The sequence below is a fragment of the Hirundo rustica genome, chromosome 11 (assembly GCF_015227805.2).
Source record: "Hirundo rustica isolate bHirRus1 chromosome 11, bHirRus1.pri.v3, whole genome shotgun sequence".
Lineage (NCBI taxonomy): Eukaryota > Metazoa > Chordata > Aves > Passeriformes > Hirundinidae > Hirundo > Hirundo rustica.
This window is the reverse complement of record NC_053460.1, coordinates 3,729,772-3,751,994: the sequence shown is the minus strand read 5'-3', so window position 1 is coordinate 3,751,994 and position 22,223 is coordinate 3,729,772. Positions and strand designations below refer to the sequence as shown.

General features: G+C 40.8%; 1 protein-coding gene across 3 annotated transcripts in view; it reads left to right on the top strand.

The window, feature by feature from the left end:
• Positions 1-22,223, top strand: part of CDH13 (cadherin 13) — a 451,300-nt gene that overhangs the window by 389,125 nt on the left and 39,952 nt on the right. For all 3 annotated transcript variants that reach the window (XM_040075801.2, XM_040075800.2, XM_040075799.2), the window contains exons 9-10: positions 9,590-9,772; positions 10,785-11,038. In XM_040075801.2, the coding sequence (XP_039931735.1) occupies positions 9,590-9,772; positions 10,785-11,038 (437 nt within the window). The remainder of the gene's footprint in view (positions 1-9,589; positions 9,773-10,784; positions 11,039-22,223) is intronic.

The window sequence follows — 22,223 nt, the reverse complement described above, 5'->3', positions numbered from 1 at the left end:
GGAAAACAGAAAAGGAAAGGGATCATTAATCATGAAAGTTCACTTGTGTCTCTGGTCTCTAAATGATTATTCTTGTATCATAGCTTTTTGATAGAGCAGTAATGTTTTGCTCAATGAATGTTGAGCCAACTGGATGTAGACTGGATAATTTGAGAGAAAAAAAAAAGATCTTGTATATCCAGTAGAAGAAACTATGTGCAGTAGACTTCATTCATCACTTTGTCAGCAGACTTGGAAGACTTATTGTGTTCAGATGGATTGAAATATGGAGTGTTCAGCCCAAATTCTCCTTTCCCCACTCAGCTTTTCACAGAAAACAAAATGCTGGCTCGAGATTTCATTTTTAAAATTCAGACAGATTCTGTATCACTGCAGATTATGCTGCCTGTAAACTTCCATCTGTACCTCCTGCTTCCACTGGAACAGTGTGAAACCTTGCAGAGTTCTTATCTCCTTCCAAAATAGAGTTTTCAAACTGGGATAACTTCAGACAGCTCTCAGCTGGAGGGGCTTGTAAATCTAGGGCATCTCATCCCCATCACCTGGCACAACCTAAAATGCCAGAAGTTAGGGGAATTGACGAAATTTGTAGCTGAAATATTCTGGAGATACAAGTTGCTTTGAATGCTTGGAGTGGGGCTGCTCAGCCCTTCCCACCAAAGAGCCCATGAAGAACTTTAACCACTGTCAGAACATCTGCTGTTGGCAGCTGGGGCCTCGATCAGCTGTAAACTGGCACGAAGAATACCTCCTTCCTTTGGCATCAGTGCCCTCCCGGGGCAGCAAAGGCAGGATTTCTCATCTGGCTGCAGATGCTGCCTGTTCTCAGCCAGGCCAAAGATTCTGACACAGAGAAAATCTCATTTCCATTGCAACTTCTGCCTCTCTGCAGAGACCAGGAGTCTTAAACTGGTGAGGTTGCGGTTCTCTTTTGAAATATCAAGGTACCAAAATAGATGAACAAGGTGCCTCTAGACTTTTATCTAGAAAAGTTTTGTTCTTTCACCTGTTTAGAATGAAGCATTCCTTTCTTTTTGTGTTGCTGTTTGTTTTGGTTTGGTTTTTTTTGTTTTTTTTTAACTACTATTATTTTAATGTCTTTGTAGACCACTAAAACACAGTCTTCATACCTAGTCTACTTCCTAGAGGTAAATATGATAACAATTCAAAAACCATCAATAGGTTTTCTCTGCTGAGGGTCTTATTCCTGCCCAGCTCTCTGCCCAGCAGTACTGAGGCCACATTGCACTTATTTATACCTGGAAGCAGACTAAAGCCCTTAGAGAAATTTCTCCTTCACTTCCCTCAATCTCCCAAAATTTCTGGCTAACTAATAGGTCTCTCCACATGTTAAGGCTAATTTTAAGGGGAAAAAAAAAAAGATCATGTATTGTCATAAAATTCTCCTTTTTCTATCAGTTTGATATTCAGAGAGGAGTAAATTCATCTGTCCTGTTGCTCAGGGTCCTCCGTGGCTCAGGTAACAACTGCAAGAGTGAAAGAGGATGTGTTTTCTGAACACATTCTGTGTCCAGGCCCCAAAAATGTGACTTTCGGGGAAGCAGTAGGAGGAATTTGATGCTTAAAGGTCCTTGGAGCAAATTAATTCTCCCCTCTAACTGGGGCTGGGAGGAATTCCTTGTAAAACGAGTCGTAGGTGAGTTCCAGTTTTTCCTTAGTAGGGCAGCATCAGTTCAGATGTTCATCTTCAGCACCAGGAAAGTTGGTTTGGGTATGAAAAAGTCTCTGCTAAAAATGAAAAAGGACCATTTTACAAGGCCTCCTTCCCTTATTTTGTCACCATCATCAGGACAAGTGGGGGAAAAAGATCCTGGTGAACTTTGTGCTCCTCAAATCCGGTGGATGAAAAAAGAAAGAAAAATCCAGTGAGGTGTATTCTATTTAAGGTTCATTCCATTTAAAGAAGACATCCAGCATCTCAGAAAGAATACAGGCTTAACACTGCCCTTGATGGAAGAAATGAGAGGAGCTGGGCTGGCAGAATTCAGCACAAGGAGCCTCATAAATGTGAAAGGCAGAGCTCTCCCTGCTCCCTGGGCAGGAGAAGCCGTGTAGTCTGCTCAGATCATCATTTTCTCTCGTGCTGTTGTTTTAAACATAAGGTTTGTTCTACCTGCAGTGAAGGAATGTTTTATAGCTCAGAAAATAACATCATTATTTGAGGTTTTCTCAAAAGATCCTAAAATGTAGTAAATACGGTGACCTTTCACTGTGCTCTGTCCACCTGGAGAAGGAGTGTTTGTTTTTCTCTGATACAGTCATCATTCTGGAGGTGTCCAATTATTTGTGGGTGCTTGATTTATTCTAGAATCTGCTGGATGCACCTTGCATCATTTACAGGTGGGAAAGTGAAAAAGAATGAATCATTTCTAAATTATTTATCTATTCAGGGGAAGGAAAAAAAAAAAAAAAAAAAAAAAGAGAGAGAGCATCTTGTCTTCCTTCTGTATCTTCAGACATTTGATGTATACCTGGAGGTAACAAGCTTTGAAGCAGGCATTCAACATATGATTAAAACGTGTTACAATTATCTTTTTGCCTTTGCTCAGAGTCAGAATCTTGTGTAAACAAAATCTACAAAATAATTCAAAAAAACTGTCTGTTTTTCAAGTAACCTTCGCCATCACTTATTTATAGTCCCCAAATGGCTTTTTAGTCTTCTGCAAGCACATAAATGAGGAGATTGAAACCAGCACCAGCTCTGAACGGGTTTTCAGTACTGCTGTGGGGAAGAAACAGGGGGAAAGTTCTGTAAATTAATTTATGGCTCTTGTGAGGATCTTATTCTGTAGATCTTCCAAAGTTTTCAGAGATTTATGGTGTCTGCAAGTGGGAGATGAGGACCCTTCACATTGGCAACCTTACAGACTCTTCTTGCACCACCCAGCCTTCCTTCCTTCCTTCCTTCCTTCCTTCCTTCCTTCCTTCCTTCCTTCCTTCCTTCCTTCCTTCCTTCCTTCCTTCCTTCCTTCCTTCCTTCCTTCCTTCCTTCCTTCCTTCCTTCCTTCCTTCCTCCTTCCTTCCTTCCTTCCTTCCTTCCTTCCTTCCTTCCTTCCTTCCTTCCTTCCTTCCTTCCTTCCTTCCTTCCTTCCTTCCTTCCTTCCTTCCTTCCTTCCTTCCTTCCTTCCTTCCTCCTTCCTTCCTTCCTTCCTTCCTTCCTTCCTTCCTTCCTTCCTTCCTTCCTTCCTTCCTTCCTTCCTTCCCTCCTTCCCTCCTTCCCTCCCTCCCTCCCTCCTTCTCTCCCTCCTACTTCCATCCATTTTATCCCATTATTTTTTCATTCTAACCCACTACAACCCAATCATGAATTTCAATACCTGAAGAGTTCTTGAAGTGGTCTCAGTCCCAGAAATAGTTTGGCTTTAACCTGGTGGAAGACCAGGGGGTTTTCCCAGAGGAACTTTGACCTGGAGCCTAATTAAGGAGTTCTTGTTTCTTTGAGTACTTTTCCAAGTAGACTGATGAGCAGCATAACAAAATGAAACCACAATGAAACTTTTTTTTTTTTTTGGCTCATTTATGGTGAATATCCCTGGTTTTAAACATCTTTGTGTTTTTCTACAAAAAGGCATATTCAGTTCCTGCAAACGTCGTAGCCATGATCCAGAGAGCAGAATTGAATCCTTACCCTTCCATTTACCTAATTGATCTTTCAGATTGGTTGCTCTGGTTGCAGACTCGCAGACAAAGATTTTGCAGACAAAAAATATTCATTCAGTCCTTCATTACCGAGCCTTACTTTTACTTTGTGAAGCAACCGGTGTGTGCCTTGAAAGATCACACAGCATTTACAATGCAGAGGCTGTGAAAAATCATCCAAAAGCAAAAACTGAAAATGCATCCTAAATTATTATGGTCAATTTCATATATTTGAAAAGTTGGTGGTTGTTTTTTTTTTTCCTAAGCTACGTTTGAATTCTTTTTGTAATTTCACCAGGGAGGTGGAATAATATTATGTGTTCAGGAAAGAGAAAAAAAAAAAATAAAATAAGCTGAAAGAAACAGTTTCAGCTAAGAAATAATGCAGTGCCTACAAGCCAGCATTATGGCAGTAAGACAATGACAATTATAAAGCCTGTTTAGGTGACTCACAGCTATAATTTCTGCTTTGCATCTCATTTACACCATCAAATCCTTGTCATACCATGATAATGCTTTATATTTATGTGGTGTCTTTCATCTAAATGGCTTTCCAAGTGTTTCATGTGTTGCTTGGTGTGCAGCTTACATCAACTCAATCCATCACTTTAATACAGATATTTTTGTAGTGAAATAGAGCTGCTGTTTGTGTCCACGTAGCAAAGGCTGGGCACAGTCTTAGGAAGACAAATGCCTTTAAAATCTGGAGAAGAGATTAGGGAGATGTAGCACCAAGTTGCAATTCACCTTGACCACACCATTTTCCATTAAATTTCTCCAATGGAGTGTTTGGTATAAACTGATTTTGCTCAGGTGCAGTTTTTCCAGCCCTCCAGGGGCCCAGGGCAGCACCTGGGTCCCTTGGGATGGAGGAAGTGTGGCTGCAGGATCAGCAGCACCACATTGGTCAATGCACAAATCCTATTTTCTCCTTGTGCTCCCCCTGCTTCAAGCTCCAATCACTTATTTCATCCTTCTCTGGCAAACTGGGCTTCGTGTCCCACTGAATTCCACCTGAGATGCTCATTTCTGACATTTGTGAGACTCTCATTCCTGATGGATCCAGAATGCATACCTTTGTGACCACTCTGAAAATTCATTTGTGCTCGGAGATGTTCCAGGTACAGAGCATCGTTTCCTTGGCAAATAAATCCTGAGAGCTCAGGTGCATTTGTACTGACTGACAACATGCAAAAGAAAAGGCAGAAAAAGCAGGCAGGTTGCAAGAGATTCTATAACCTGTCATCACGTTCGCAAGAAATTAGACAGACAAAATATGGTCACAAAGGCAGTGGGCTTCAGTGGAGGGAGATAATTGCAATAATACAATTTCTCTCTGGATTTTCTAACACAGACATCTGAATTAATACATCCCATTATTTTCCATCTTTTATGATATATAGAAGAGGAGACAAACTCGTGAGAGCAGCGCAGAATACCTTCCCCTGGAATATCACCCTGACAAATGCAAACTGACATAGGGTTTTAATTTGTTTGTTCCTGATTGGGAATCACGGCGTGCAGAATCTTAATGAGCCGTTGGGTAGCGATCACCGACCCCAGGCACGTTTATCTTGCTTTGTGTTTGCTGCTTGTGGCAGCTCTTTAATTTGGGTGTCAGTGCCCAACTCTGAGACGGTTTTTTAGTGGCTTCATAAAGGTGCTGTTCGTGCCTGCTCACGCTGCTGCTGGACAGGAGACATCCAGGTGATCCTGATGCACTGGAGTTCATCTCTTCATCTGCTCTGAGAAGTCAGTAAGCAGAATCTCATTCACTGCAGAAGTTGTAAATGAGGCTGCGAGATAAAAATCTGATTTTCGTATGGCCTGGGTACCGTTTCCAGCTCTGTCTGAGGCTGAGGTGGGGTCAGTGCCTGGGTTCTCAGGTGATAACGTTTTGCACAGTGAGCTTTTCATGTACCCACCCTGTGATGGGAATCTGACCAGACTGACTTGTCCTGAGACCATGCAGAGGAGCGTTCTGTCAGTAAGAGCTGCCAGTGCACTGCCCCCAGTTCATCACAGGGCTCAGTGGGGAGGAGGATTTGGCTCGGTGTTACCTTCTGGCTCCAGCAGGAAACAACCACTAAATTAAGCTCCCAAGATCCAGGAGAGGTAGGAGCAGCCTGTTGGACTGAGGCTCTCTCCTCTGCTCAGGCTGTGTTTGAGCACAGCTGTTTTGAACTTTTCTGTCATCCCTGCGCTGTAAGAAGCAGAAGCTGCTCGTTGTCACCCTCCAGGACCTCTGTGCCCCGTGGGAGCACGCTGGGGATCCCTCACAAGAATTCCAGTGTCCTCAGCTCTTCCCATCAGTCCGTCATGGTGGCAAACATTGCTGAATTGTTACATTTTCAAGCCTATTTATGCACCCTCACGAGCCTCACTCTCCTCATCTGCATCCATCACGGTGTTTCCTCAAAATCTTTCAGTTCGCCATTATCTGCTGTTCACTCGCTGTTTCCTTCCAAGTTTGTATCGGTCCATTTTCTGTGTGTTTTGCCCCAAGATTTTGGATACAGGAAAAGAAGAACTGCGTCTTTTTCTCTCCCCTATATTTCTAAAACTTAAACAATGACAGAATTGCTAAAATCTCTGGGCTGTATGCATGATAAACACAATAAATGACAGCATGGCACGTCGCAGAGCAGGTTAACCTCACATTTCCAATACTCAGAAGCAGTAAATGCACACAGCCCATTCCAGAAAACCCAAACAAAAAAAAAAAAAAAAAAAAAAAAAACAAAGAAAAAAAAAAAACCAAACCTCTGGCCCAGGGTATTCTCCTTCTAAGTTATTAGTGTTAAAATGGGTCCAAATGATCGCAGTTTAAATAAAGTACTGAACTCATCTGCTTTATTCTTAATTTATAGTGGTGCTTAGGGGATGTGCAGATATTTAAAATGAGTAAAATCAATTAACTTGTGATCCAATTATTTGTGTTAGCCACTGTGGGGTTTTATTTCAGAACACTGGTTCAGACTTTCCCAGTTAAGCACCATGCTTTGAGAGTGTAAACCTTTCACTGTGAAATATGAGGAACCTGTTGTTATTTTTTCCTCTGTTTCCAAATCTAATTCCCATTTTTGCCCTTTCATAGTTTTTAAATTTTCTTTTTTACTTTTTTTTTTTCTTTTTTGAAAGAGACTTGGAATAAGTGTAACAGATTTTTCTAAATGTTGGGGGGTTTATTCCTATAGAAGAAGGTGACTAAACAGGCCAAAGAGTTCACCTTCTAGATAAAATGCACCGTATTTTTCTGGGCTACATGGCTTCATGATGGTACCGTGTCTTTTGCAATCACAAATCTGTGATTTATTACCCTTTTCACATTATAAATTTAGAGTAGACCTCTGCAACAACTTCTGTGGTCTGATCATTCTGCTTTTCCATCCATCTTGGCCAGATTCTAGCCTAACGCTCCAGACAGCTCCAAATATCCATGCTTATGTGGTTGTTTCCAAGCTCTGAAGGATGCTATGGATGAGGGCACCACTGTACCTGGAATTATTTGGCCTGGCACAGCCTTTCCCAGTGGATGCTGGCATTTCCTCGACCTGCAGGAGTCAGCAGCTCAGCAGTGCTGTGCCCCCAGCAGGTCCAGGTGCCCTTTCTCCCTGCAACTGAAGATACTGAGAGCTCTCCCTAAACAAGGAGAAAATAGGGATGCAGAGCAAAGCCAACCCTAGCTGAGATATCCTTGGTTTAGATATCCTTAGCCTGACATTCCATGTTTTTTGAACTAGCTGGCACACCCCAGCAACCTTCTCCATCAGTCTGGCACTGGGGGCTAAAAATAATAAATTTCTCACACAGGCTTCACATTAATGTGAAAAAAAAACCCCAGCCATATCTTTTAATATTTTACCCTAACAGCTCTTACAGTCCCCAAGGTGAGCCAGGGAGTACTGAACACTTAATTGAATCAGACTGAAGGATTAAAGAAAAGATTTTTCTGAAAGATCAATATGAATTAGGAGCAGATGCCTGATCAAATCTAAGGGTTAGGTTCTTTAGTATTAGGCTCCTTGAAGTCTGGTCACCTTTTTATGCAGCTGAATGGAAATTGTTGGGTACTGAACACTTGTGGGAAAAATTCTGACCCTTATGGTTGTGATGTCTCATATTATGCACATTCAAGTTGGGACAATATGAAATAATATGAAAATATCAATCAGGCTAATTGGTTATTTTCAATCAGAGTAAGAGGTATCCAAGTCTGTTTGACAACATTTGGCTGAGCTGGAAGGAACACAGTCTTGGTAATCATTCTTCTGTAATTTCCAAGATTCTTAATAGAGTTTTCCTTTTAATTTGTTTCAAAGCAAGTGAAAATATTGTTGTATTATCATGTAGAGTTAATTAAACTGTAAATGAGCTTAATGAACTGTCTGAAACAAAGCTCAATCACAACCTGTTGCATATGAGCTATCAAAATCAAAAGAAACTTTAAATTCTTTGTTAGATACACCAAGGATGTTGGAAATAGCCAGATATTAATGTCATCCTTTCATGAAATCAGGTTTGAGGCTGGAAAGCTTGAACTGAATGCATGCACTCAAATTACACAGAAAAAGTGAAAAAGGGTTTGGGAAGGTAAATCTATTGGAAAAAGAAGAAAAACAAAGATAACTGAACACAGGGGAAGACATAGTCATCTTTTCTTTATTTTCATTTGAGGAAATCCACTTTACCTCTTATTTGTCCAAATTGGGAAATCGATATATTAATAAACCACCATTTTCTGGACTCGGCATTTTCACAAACTCTTCTGCAGTGTTATGACTTCTTGTGTTCTCTAAGACACAGGAAAAGACATTTAGTTTATTCAGTTCTTGAAGCCACTTGGGTGGATTTTGCCCTTGAGTGATGCATTGCCACCAACGATGCAGTTTTCAAGGAGCGCACATACAGCAAAACCTATTTGTGTCATTAAAGTTTGTAATTTTGGACTTCTGAAGGCTTAATCCCCCGAAATGCTAAGATTTCCTAATGATCTATAATGGCAGTGCTGATGTTCAGCACTTCTCAGGATTAGGTCTGTTATCAGCCTGCTTTATCCACCTCCAAAGCAGGTATTATCTTATCACTCTTATATACAGTGCTTTTAGCACGTCAGCCTCAAGTACTTGAAAGGTGAGGAGTGTTATTAAATCTGACCCTTACAAGCTTTTCCAATGGTTTGCTTAATGCTTTTTTCCTGCATAAATAAGAATGATGGAGAATAAACTAGAATTTTCTTACAGGGCTTGGCTGGTTGAATTGTCCAGCAACGCATTTCACAAGGTCATAAAAAAATTCTTCCACTGCAAAAAAAAGAAAGCAGCGCTGACTTTTAGTTATGCAGACAAAGTGGTAGCATGAGGTCCAATTATTTTTGAGTGTCTTAGAGGAAGCCCTCAAAAAAATGCTCTGGGAATGGTTTTTGTGAGGCCTGTTTGGTGTCTTGATAACGGTGCAGTGAAAAATGAGTGCAGGTGGAATAATTCATGCAAAAAAAAAAAAAAAGAAATGCAAAACTGGATTTATTTGTAAATAAAAGTAGATCTGTCTGGAGAAGGCAGGTTCCTCTTCTCTCAGTTCCCTTTCTGGGAATACATGCAGCTCTGCAGCACTTGCAGGTATTTTCATGCTTCACTTTCCAGCCATATGAGCTGAACTGTCTTCTTGTGATCAGAACCTTCCCGAGCTCCACTCCCATCACATCGCTGCTTATCTGCCATCTCTTTAGTGGAGGGCAGCTGAAACGTGCTACCTCATATTTCATAAGTGAGAATGCATTATTTAAAGCCCACAACGTTCAGCTTCGGTCAAGGATCCCATCTTCCTGCTGCTGGGGTAAATAATTAATGCTGCCTTGGATGTTTCTTGTGTGTGGCGGGGGGGGTCATTAAGTGGAAATAGTAATGGTTTTCTCTGTGTTTTTTCCTAGTTCCAGGCCACAGTGAAGGAGGGGGTCACGGGTGTAATAGTGAATTTGACCGTGGGTGACCGGGACGACCCCGCCACCGGGGCTTGGAGAGCTGTCTACTCCATCATCAACGGGAACCCAGGGCAGAGCTTTGAGATCCACACCAACCCCCAGACTAACGAGGGAATGCTCTCTGTTGTCAAGGTAAGAGCGATCCCCTGCTGCCCTGTATTTCTGCTGTCAGGTTCATCCCCCGGGTTCACGGCATAAAACAAGGTGCAGCAGGGATGGGTTATTTGAAGATACAAAGCTGGCAGCCAGCCCTTGTCCAAACTTTGTGAATAACCCCTTCTTCTGTCACAGTAACCTCATTTTTTTAGTCACAAGGACTGCCTGTTCCTAACTGTATTGCCGTTGTGCTTGAATAACACGCAGATTTGCAGTAATCATCACAATTAGAAGTGAGATCTGACAACTAAGTTTTGTTTGTTGCTGGAGGTACAATTAGAACTCAAGGGCCCCATTTTCTTCTCACTTAGAGAACACATGCAAGTACAGGGAAGAAAAGAACATGGATTCAGACGCAATCCACATTTCTAAATTGGATTGGTCCCACATCTTTAAAATCTCATAGGAAAATTTATTGCCTGTCTTTTTATGAAGACAATTCTATGTCTCAAACTTAACAAATAATAATAAATTTAAAAATAATAATAATAATAATAATAAAAACCCCTGTTTTCTGCCTGAACCAGAATGCTTTATTTTTGGCTTCAGAAGAGGCATTGTCAATTCTAAGACAAATGAACGTATTCCAAAGGCAGTGCCTTTGATTTCAGGACAGGAGTTGAGAAAGCAGCTTGTGTTATTGCCATGAGTAGCTCCTGAGTGTGACTCATTTGTTTGTTAAATACATGCTACATATAAATAAACACCTATATATGAGCATTGAATCGTGTCTGTGAGGTATGGCAATAAAATGAAAGCTCTTGGACAGAGGGATGTCTCCATGGGTTTTTAAGCCCATTGTGTTTATTATCTTCATTGCCCTTTACAATGGTGTGTGTCTAATCCTAAGCTCTCACCGAGTTCCAGGTGCAGGGAATCTTCTTGTCCCTTTCTGGCTAATTCTGCTGTCTGTAACTTTGCCACGAGCTAAAGGAAAAAGTGCTAAGCCTTGTCTTCGAACTTTGCCCTCTGCTCTTCTGCTTTGCAGCCTTTAGACTACGAGATTTCAGCCTTCCACACGCTGCTGATCAAAGTGGAGAACGAAGACCCGCTGATCCCAGACATCGCCTACGGGCCCAGCTCCACAGCCACCGTGCAGATCACCGTGGAGGACGTCAACGAGGGCCCCGTGTTCCACCCAAACCCCATGACAGTGACCAAGCAAGAGAACATCCCCGTTGGCAGCGTGGTGCTCACGGTGAACGCCACCGACCCCGACACTTTGCAGCACCAGACCATCAGGTGAGAGCCGTGCCCTCTCATTTCCATCCCTCACTAACAGGGGATGTTTTTTGTGCTCAATAATTTCCCTGCCAGAGCAGAACTATGTTTAACTTGTTTTGGCTCGACACAGTCAGGAGTTGCAATTTTTTTTTTTTTTTTTTTCCTGCAGTTAGGGATTCAGTTTGTTGAAAACACGAGACTGTATTAGACAGGAAGTAATAATTTTCCACACCGTGAGATTCCTACAGAAGAACAATCAAATGCCACACGGCTTGCTTTGCGTAGTTTCAAAACTACTTTTAACCTGCTTGTTTATTCCTCTTCCTTCATGAGTACCAGGGAAGATATATAAAAGTTAAAAATGTCTACAGAAATTTTGCATCTGTTTTACATAGGGTTTAAATCAGTTTATGATAATTTATAATGTCCCTCAGTAAAATTATGACCATCCATTTACTTTCAAGAGCTGAGAAAATATTTCCCAGTGAAAGACTGAAGCTAAAGGAAGCTAAGACTTGGCCTTGTCCAGATAAATGAAAATAAATTACTATTTCTGTGCTATAATAGTATAATCCCACACTGTGCCATGTCACAAGGAGCAAACATGAGTATTACGTGGTATCATCATCTTGTATTTTGATCCAGCTGGTTTGGCCTTTTGGCTTTTGATTCTGTAAAAATGAAAAACCAACCACTTTGTTCTCCAAATCTAAACTGGCTTTCCAGGTAGATTTTTGCAGCATTTGAGAATTACGTGTTAGGCACTACCACTAAAACTTACAGCTGTGCTTAATTTTTCATTTCTCCTTATAAGTATCATTTCCCCCAGGTCTCAGTGTACATAAAAGGGGATAAATACCTTGTGAGAATGACTTCAAAGCTGCAGCTGAACAATGGCTTTGTCAATCCAGACCATAGGCAGAGATATCTCTGCTGTCACAGGGTTATTTAGCAGTGATTGTGCAATCCTGGAAGAAGGTTTGACACATGTACTGTTCCACAATAAAGCAAGCTGCTGATCTTGAAGGTGTTCGCTGTCAGTGGCAAGCCTTGGTGCAAAGGTCATTGCAAAGGTCTTGGATTTGAATGATGAGGAGGTGAATTTAAGCAGGCAAGTGTTTTCATATCCAAGGAAGAAGGAAAAAAAAAAGGCAGATATTTAAAAGTTTTAATTCTCTGCATCACCTCAAAGACAATGTTGTTAATAACAATAATAGTTTGGTTTTTCTCCTTTGATTTCTACCATAGAAATACCAGTTTATCTGGAAGATGATTCTTAGCACATCATTTCCCTTGTTTTCTAAATGGATTTATTTATAGAATATTTTCTTATTCTTAAGTTTAGCTTTTGCTCCAAAGACCCCTTATTTCATACACAAAATTTTCATCTATGGATAGAATTTCTGTTACTTGTCAGAGAGGGCATTGTGACCCTCAGCAACTTTGTTCAGAACCTGGCTCGTGCAGGAAACAGATATTTATTTCCTTTAGGTTTTGGACTGAGTTTAAGAAATAAATTTATTGGTGTTCTCCATAATTTATGTGTTTTCATGGGAGATGGGAAAACTAACATAAATTAATGTAACAGCTGATTTTGTGATGGCAAAAGAGAAAAGCTATGAAAATATAAGGATTTCATTCATCAAAGGCAAAAATCTGGACCTATTACCTGAAATTTTCCCCTTGACCTACTGATTTTGCTGAATTTCTCCATGCTGTATTGACCTTGAATTTAAAGGACACCCAGTGAGTCACTGAATGCCCTTCAATTAGCTTTAAGGGGTGTGTGTAAACCGTGAAGTAACACAAACATGTTCTGCAGTTCACCACACCTCACAACTGGCTGCCAAGGAACCACCAAATCTTGACTAACTCATAAGATAAACAGAATTTTCCCAGAAGTTTTACTATATCTGCATCACCAAGCATGGAAGGCTTATAGCCAAAAGCAAGATTTTTTTTTTTTTTTCCCCTTTTATGTGCAGAAAAGAGCAGAATTAAGCTAGACTGGGCTGTGAATGAGGAATGATCCTATAAAGAAACTATGGAAATGGAAGTGGTTGTGTAAGTTAGAGGAAAATAACGCAAATGTAATGGAAATCTGGGAAATGGCAGAATGCATCAGGAAAAGGCTAATTTTCACTACCTGTCAGTCCTATCGCTAAAATAATGGGAAAGCATAAAACAGCGTTTTTAAAAGATGTTTTAATGCGGGCAGGTGTTGAAACACCTGGGTACCAGCAGTGAAAAAGGCAGACTGTGATATGAGAACAGATCTGCAATTAAGGACAGGGTCAAATGCAAGTATAAAAGCCAAAACCTCTCGCTGGATGGGGTCTGGCTGAAGTATTTAGCTCAGATTCCCACAGGTAGGCAGGAGCACTGATACCAAATTTGTGGTTCTCAGACCATAACTGTGCCATCAGTCCTTGCTATGACTGTGTGGTAAAATAAAGAGTGAGCAGGGGCAGCACAAGCTCCTAAACGAGTCTGTGGATTAATTGAATATTAACGACCATGAGTGAGCAATGTTTTGTCTGCAAGAGGCAATGAATGTCAGATTTGTGCTGTGTGAACAGTGTACATCACGCCCAACAATGTATAAATCTCTTCCAAATGGGCAGACCAGCAGAGAATTAGTAATGTTGGTGGGGTTTGGGTTCTTTTTTTCAGCCTGTTACAACTGGAATATGTCTAACTGCGGGGATATTTTTAGTAAATTTGCTGTATAGAACTTGTAGAAGGAGCAGCTGATTATTTGTAATCAGGAAATTTAGTTACTCTACTAGATATAACATGATAAATGCATTTCAAGACCAACAAAAAACAGTAGAGAAACCATTTCTGCCATTGTCTGCAACAAGATTGAATTTATTCTTTGAACAATACAGATCTGAATCAGAATCAAATTACTTATCTCTGAAAAACGTGGCTTACTTTGTAAAATTTCCTGAAGACAGCTGTACTTTTGAAGCAATTTTCCTTCTTATTCTTCAGCTTCAAGTGTTTTTGCAGGCTGAGGAAGAATTTCATTTCAAAGCTCAAACAAGCTGGCAAAAAATGTGTTTCAGTGAAAGAAATGAGACTCCAAATCACAGAGCTCGGGCTGTGGCCGTTTGTCTGCACAGGAGTGGCAGAACTCACACAGTGTCAGCTCTTCCCTGTTCCATTGATGCTAAAATTCCAGAGGGAGGTAGAGGTGGGAGCATCATCCTGGAAATAAGAAGTGGAAGACAGTGTTTGTTCCACTCCCATTGCTCCCAGAAGGAAAAAGAACCTCTTTGAGCTGGGTCACATTTCTCAGATTCATTAACCTTTCTTTTTTTTCTTTTCTATTTTTTTTTTTTTTTTTTAAGCATTTAAATCTCTCTACAGTCTCCATCTTTCCTAGAATTAAAAAATGAAAGCAATCCAGCAGGCCCCATTTTAATCACAACCCAACAATTTATTAATAGAACAGTAATGAAGTTTCTGAAATTTGATTTCTTAATCAGGGACCATTGTTATTTTTGTGCCAGATTTGAGAGTTTAATTTTGGGTACTTCTTCCCAACCTCTGAAATTTTAATCAGAAGTTTGAAGTGTACATGTCAATGAGAAGTTAAAGGCCAAATTTAATAACATTTTCTACCTTGGGAAATTAAAAGAAGAAACTCACTCTGAAATCCATTATTAACAGTAGATCTTAATTAAACACAGTTATGGTTCTCAATATTTGACTGTATGAAGAGATTGGTTTCAGTATTTTTCCCTTTTATGGGATTCAACAAGTCCAGAATATTCAACCGTTAGACTTTTAACTACGTGTAAATAAGTTGTTTACTGCAGTGTATTTGTAATTTTTAATTAGAGCGGTGTTGTTTTCTGGTTTCGTGGCTTATCGTGGCAATATATTTTTATTACCTACTGTGCTCTTGGATTTTAAATTATTTATGTAAACATATTGTTTCAGTGTTTATTCTCAGTAAGCAATGTGACTCGGTGCTTCAGAAATATCTTCATAAGAAAAGTTTATTGCAGCTCTAAAGCGTATCTAATTCATTAAGCAGAATTAAAATGCAGCATTTGAAGCTGGAGAACTTAGAACCAAAAACTGCACCGAGTTTCATGGGAACATGAAAGGCTGCAGAGATATCTGAAGCTCTGTATGTAAATAAGGTACATATTTATGTATAATATTTATATCAAGCTGCCCCACGTAGTGCAGGTGGCTCCTGGAAGCACAGGGACACTGTCTCCAAGCCCTGCTAGTCTGGAAATAGGAGCAAACTCATTTATTACTGTCACCATTTCCAAATAGCAGCTACTGCTCTGTTTGGAAGGGGATAAACTCTGTTTCTCTCGATATAAATTACATTTCTCTGTGCTGCAAACTGAGTGTTAATGAGGCTTCATGCTGGAGCGTGAGAGCAGGGGAAGGAGGAGGCTGAGCCCAAGTGAATTAGAAGTGGTTGTGTTTGTTTGCTGCCTTGAAGGATGTTGTAGTGGGTCTTGTTAGGAAAATTAATCCACGAACACCAGAGGTTTATGTCTGAAAAGGAGACAGAGGAGTCCTTTTACTTTATTCAAATAAAGGGAGAGGCCATGGGGCATTTCCCCTGGGGTCTCTCAGTTTTTCAGAGGATGCAGCTTCCTTTTTATCCCAATTTCCCTGCCGCATTTCCCTTTCTCTTTCCCCATTGGCTGAGGTACTTCAGAGGTACAGACTTCCCAAAATGCCTAAGATTCCCCTTTTAATATATAACCCCCCTAATTTTTAATTTTCATGGGATTTATGGGTTTTTCCCCATTGGTGCTTTCATCTTTCGATATTCAATTTCATTTACAAACAAACTTACAGTTTGTTTGTAAAGGCAAGTATCTTCTTTTCCATTCATCAATCAGTAGAATTCTTCCCATTGTCTCTCTTATCTCTCAGTGCTAGTTTTATCTACCAGCAGACCCAGTGCTTGTTTGTAAAGACAAATCTCATTCCTTTCAGTCTCTTTTACCAAGCCTCTAGTGAAGGGATGAGAGGAAATGGCCTTCAGTTTCCCAGAGGAGGTTCAGATTAGGCACTGGAAAAAAAATTCACCACAAGAGTGGTCAGGAGTGGTCACTAGAGGACATGAAAAGGATGAAACTCACAGTCAAGTGGTCAGAGGAAAAAGAAGGGAAGTTTATTTTTGACCTCGATTTATATAGATCCTGGACAATGACCAGGGATTGGAGAATGAGGCTGACACCTCTCTGACCCCACTGGTCAAACTAGCAGTCCATCAATTGTCCCTCCTCCAAGGAGGAATGCAAAAACCATGTTTATGTTTATGTTACTATCCGTGAGAGACTCCACTGCAAAAATACAAACAATCGGAAGGCTAAAATCCCAGGGCAACAAGGAATTAGAATAATCTGCTCAGAGAGGCAGTGGAGACACAGATCTGGAAGTGTCAAGAGCATGTGGCACTTGGGGATGTAGTTTAGGAGCTGAATCTTGAAGATCTCTTGCAGCTTTGATGATTCTGTGCATGATTTGTCTTTTCAGCAAGAGCCACTGGTCAATGTCTTCGGGAACAGGAATTTTTGCTTCTGGGACATGTTTTGCTTTCGATTAGATCATCCTGAGTTTGGGGTTGGTGCCTATGGAGTTGGTGGAAATCAGTGGAAGTGTTCCAGCCTCTAATACATAGCAGCCATGATCTTTGTCCAAAAAAAAGGAATTCAATGGCTGATTAAAAATTCTATAAAATCATCCTGAAACTACACCAAGGTGGGATTCATAGCTCAGTGAGTTTGTCCCATATCTCAAATGGTTGAGAAAGCTAAGGAGAATTCTCTGGGAAAAGCGAGCCTTATTTCTCTTCCTTTCCTTGGCTGCCAATCCCCACCCTTCCACACAGCAAATGCATAAGCCATGAATCACAAAGACGATTCAAAAAGCCTTTTTCATGTCTCTTGCCTGGATTTTTTTCCGAGATCCTGAACCCCCTGCGAACAAGGATGAGGCTTCACATCACGTTGCTCACAACCACTTAAGGGATCAATTTTGCATACTTTGTTGCACATCAAGCCTTTTTAAAGCACTTTTGTTGCCGGTGGAGGTCAATAAACTCGCTTTTTTGGGATACACTCCAATCACTTCCAGAAGTACTACATAATGAGCGAGGGATAGGAAGACTTAAAAGAGTGAATGCTTAGGAAGCACCACACTTAGTCATGGTTAAATATGTCTCCTAGAGTCTGAAGGACTCGTCTTTGATTCCTAACCACGGGAGATTTGTTTTCCTTGTGCAGACAGAAGAATAGCTCCATTGTTACAAATGAATGGCTGAGCCACGCTCTCAGCATGCAGCACCAGAGTTTCTCACTGTAAGTTATACCCAGGAGCATCTCAAGTTGGCTCTGCAGTTTTATTGATGGCCTGCCTGAACCCAGCCACTGGGAATTTGTAGTGCATCTCTGGATCTGAAGTTGCTGTGTATTGAGCAGTGTACATTGTTTTTCTCTTCCTTCCTCTTTTTTAAGTTGGATGGAAAGGCAGGGAGAGACGGAATCTGCTTGAAGCAAAGAAAAGTTTGGGGTTTTTTTTCACTTCTGTCTTTGTAAACTCTGAAACACAGAAACACCGACTCCGGAGAGCTGCGGGTATTGGGGCATCCAGCAAACAATGCCAGAAAAGAGGAGATTTAATCAGCTCTGAAAGAATGGACTTGGGCATTTCCCTCCTGCTACACCACCACCACCTGTAATTGCAGGTTCCCAGAGGTCAACCACTGCCTCAAGAGTATTTTGCACAGCAGCCTTTTACTGACACTGTTCCTTGAAGGTGTTTCTGAGTGGGTAGCTGTTGTGATGTTTGTATTTTACTATCATAAGACTAATATCTGAAGGGAAAAATAGTCAAAAAAATTCCTTTTTTTTTTTTTTTTTTTTTTCCTTTTTTTTTTTTTTGGGGGGTGTGTGTGTGTGTGTGTGTGTGTGTGTGTTTGACCAAACTGACTTCCACTTTCCATTTGATGAGCAAAGTAAATGACCCCTCTCTCCCCATACAGCAAATTCTTTAGGCCTGCAGCAATAAGGGAAAGAATTGTTTCTGGAGTGGTGGCGTGTCTCCTTTATTCTCCTGTCGTACCCAGAACCACACTGATATAACTCTGGAGGGGTGAAAAGATCAATCCCTCTCTCCTTGATTGGTCTCCAAAACAGCAGAAGTGTCTGAATTAAATTATTAAATGCTACCTAAAGCAGGGGGCCCAGGAATTCTCAATCCATGATTCATGGTTTTGCTCAGAACCCAGCCACCTGAAGCTAGACTTCATCACTCCTGACAATGCTTGTCAGAAGATCCTGTTCTTAAAATTTTCCACTGCTCTACTCTGTTGGCATAAATCACACTTAATATGTTGATACCAAAGCTGTGGGATGATAGCATTGAAAATCTGTGTTTCCATGAAATCAAATAAGACACAGTCACCTGCTTCAACTTGCCTTGATACTACCTTTAGAATCCTGAATTCTTGATTAATAAGGATGAATGTAGCAGTTAAGGGGAGTTTAATTAGACCCTCTGTCTTTACCCTGCATAACAATATTATGCCACATTATGATTTCAACCGTGTCAGCACTCAGAATGAATGGCTGTGAACTGTGAAATTATAGGGCACATTTTTCATGTCACTGACTAAACAATATTGCAGATCTTCTTGAGAAATATAACAATAGGATCCATCAGTCACAAGTTATGCTTGCAGTGGAAGGCAGATCTAGACAATAACTCACTTTGTCATTACTGTTCCCTTCCAGTCTCAGAAAAGGCAGGATTTTGTCTCTGGAAGAAGTAAAGAGTATCTTGATTATAATAAGTTAGCTATCAAGTTTGAGGACACAGTGTGAGGAGTGGTGTTGAGGGGAAGAGGCTGGTTGGAACTTCTGATATTTTAAAGCTGTTGAATTCTGGAGTCTCACTCAGGCGGGTTTGATTGTTTGTGAACGTCTGTGTGTAGCTACAGCTTTCAGTGGTGCTTTGATAGAAATTTATTTGGGCTCGTTATGTGTATGATTGGAGCTGCTGGGACCAGTGGTGCTTTGCATGATGGCAAAAGCTGCAAAACCAAGCACTGAAGCCAAAGTTTTCCAGGAAGCTTGGTGCTGCACCCGGGCCTGAATCCTGCCGTGAAGGGAAAGCGTCTGATTAAGCAATTCAACACTGGTGTCTCTAAAGCAGGTACAGATCTTGGCTGGCACTGAGCAGAGGTTGTCTGGCACCTTATGGCCATATTTCATTAATTTGCCACCTCCAGACTAAGCATAGAATAAATCATGGACACCCCAAATTCAGTGGCGAAATTCCTACTGCATCTGGGAGCAGGTTTTCATCTGGGAGCAGGTTTTCATCTGGGAGCAGGAGCTTTCCCAAATGCACAGAATTTCTGTCCTGTGTTTATAGCTGCTGCTTGGTGGCAAGGCAGCCCCAGCCTGGGCATTTCCCGGTACAAAGGCTCCATCTCCTTTCAGGCTCGCTGATGGTTATCCTCGGAGTGGAATTGAAGTTCAGTGAAGAGATTGTCAGAAGGTTTAAGCACTCATTTTTACTAAATGGAGCTCTGCAATGTTACTTTAATAGGAAAAACGCCTTGTAGAGTTCAGCTGGATTTTTTCTATTAACTTTGTAATAAGGATGCCAATTTCTGCAAAATAGTTTCTGAGTAAGAGTGAAATTATGCACTTTGTTAAGCAGCAGTAAGCCTGCAGATTCATTCTCGGTTCAGATGTGAATTACTAGGGACTGACTCCTTCCTAATTTTATGACCATTATACTCTAGGTAAATATGCCTACAGAGACACGCACGCCTGCTCTACATAGAGCCAGATAATTATTATCCATGGGATCCCTTGGGCAGCTCCTCTGGGTAGTGCTCATCCCCACATCACCTCGGAGACAGCAACCCTTCTCACCCAGATTTCGCTGAATGCTCCTAACCCTGGAGAATTGTCACACAATTACCTGTTTTAATGGGTCTGGCAGAGTGTTGTTTCCTCTTTCACAAGGGAAATTTCCACAAGAATTCTCACAGCCTAAGGCCCAGGCTCTCTGGAGATGCAGCCCTTGGTCGTTGGTAGCATTTTACAAAATGCAGCCCCAGCCTTCATCTGGCAACTGCTTCGGGACTAAAATAAGGAATTTTTCTATTAGTAGGGAGCAAGGTGTGCAGATTCTGGCTCTGGAATCTTCTACGTGATTAACCAGTGTTTAAAAAGCATTTTAGCACAGAATGAAAACAACACTGTCTCAGTTTTGCACATGGCCATGTCAAGGGTTAAGTCAATTGACTCATGGAAGCTGCTGCAGAATTTAGGTTTTGAATTGCAAGGAAGCAGAAAAAGAAGGGAAAACCCCTAATGGCTTTAATCTTTGTGCAACTGTCCTTTTGAACAAGTCCTGCTTTGTGCAGCCAGGTGAGTCTTTTCAGTACAGCTTCAGTCATTTCAGGAAGGGGGAAAAAAAACCAGATTCTTTTGTTTTACGGGTTTTGAAGCTTCCATTTTTTTTGTCAGTCAAATTGAAACACTAAAATTCACCTCACAGTGATGGTCTGGACCTTCATTGAAAGTGGCTGGCAAAACACTCAGATCCCAAAAGACAAGGGAAAAGAGTGTGAGAAGTTTAACTCCTGGGCATCCAACCCAGGGTTAAAGAGCATGAAGTAACTAGGACAAAATAGAATTTTAGGAGATTAAATCCTTTCAATTCACAGAGCACTGTATTTGTGTGCACTGAGTGCAATGGATATCAAGCAGAAAATAAAGCTGTATATGGCCAAATAGTGGAACACTTTGGGTAAAATATTTACCTCGTTGGTACCACCCTGCAGTCGAGGCCTGGATAAAAAGTTTATCAGCACTATCAGGGTGGTAAATTAAGGTTAAACAAGCAACTTCAAATCTTTCATTTCCTGGGGTTTTTTGTTCGTTTGTTTGTTTGTTTTTGGTTTGGTTTCATTTTTTTTGGTTTTTTGGTTTTTTGTTTTTTTTTTTTTTTTTTTTTTTTTTTCCCAGTGTATTTAATGAAAGGCCTTTTTGTGTCATAAATGAATATTTCTTAGGAGCTTTCCCCTCTAACCTCTTCACATTTTCCATCACTGGCCAGCAGATTTCCTGAATGACACACATTTGTCATGTTGTTTAATGTATGGCTGAAGGGGGCTTGGTTATTATGATGATGACACGATATAAAAATTTTGCTGTGCACGGTGGATTTGTTGTAGGCAGCACATCAGAGCAAGCCCCCAGATGCACACAGGATGTGTACCCTGGCAAGAAAGAAGCTTTTTCACCTGCAAGGGGAAATTATTGACTTCTTCTGCAAGAGCTCACCTTTTAGTATATAAAAAATAATTTTTCTGTAAAGAATATGCCTAAATTTTTATTTCCTTGAAAAAAACATGGGGGGTTTAATACATTGCATATTATATATTGAAATATACCTTGTGACTTTTTTTTTCGGAATATCTGGCAGGATTTCATTTTGGCCATCCTCTATTAATATTTACTTGTGCAAGGAGAGTTTTGTTTTGCAGCAACGTCACTCAGACAAGGGATGTCACAATGAATAAAAGAGTGGAATCTGAGTTTTAATGGTTTTGTTCAACAAGTGGAAAGCAGTGTTTTGTTTCCTAACATCCCTTGGATGCTGGATGTTAGAGATTGCTACGGGCAGAAAGGTGGAGAGAGGGGAAAATCAGCACAGCAACCTCCAACGAATGGAACAGCCTGGACTTGCCGACTTTAGAAAATAAAACACCAAAGACGTGGTTATGCACAACCTTGAAACACGCTAAGGGCCAGGTGGGTCAGAGACATCCATGGCTTTAAACTGACTTTGGACAGCTGGAATGCCTGAGAGTCTGATTCACTGAGGTTGGAAAAGGTGGATCACACTGCCCTGTTCATTTCTCACGGCCATTAAAGGTAGGGAGTTAGGCAAACAAAAGAAACGGTCTGAAAGTAAAGGAAAAGATGTGGCACGATATCACATCTTGCTCCAGTGTTCAGGACAGAAGGAGGTCACGTATTTCCTGTATACTTAATAGTAATCGGTCAAATAAAACTCTAATAGGTGATCGTCCATCATTCCCAAAAGAATGAAAGAGAATTAATTAAGTTTCTTCTGTAAGAACTACGCCCATTGAAATCAGCTGGAAAAAACCAAAACAAAACAAAACAAA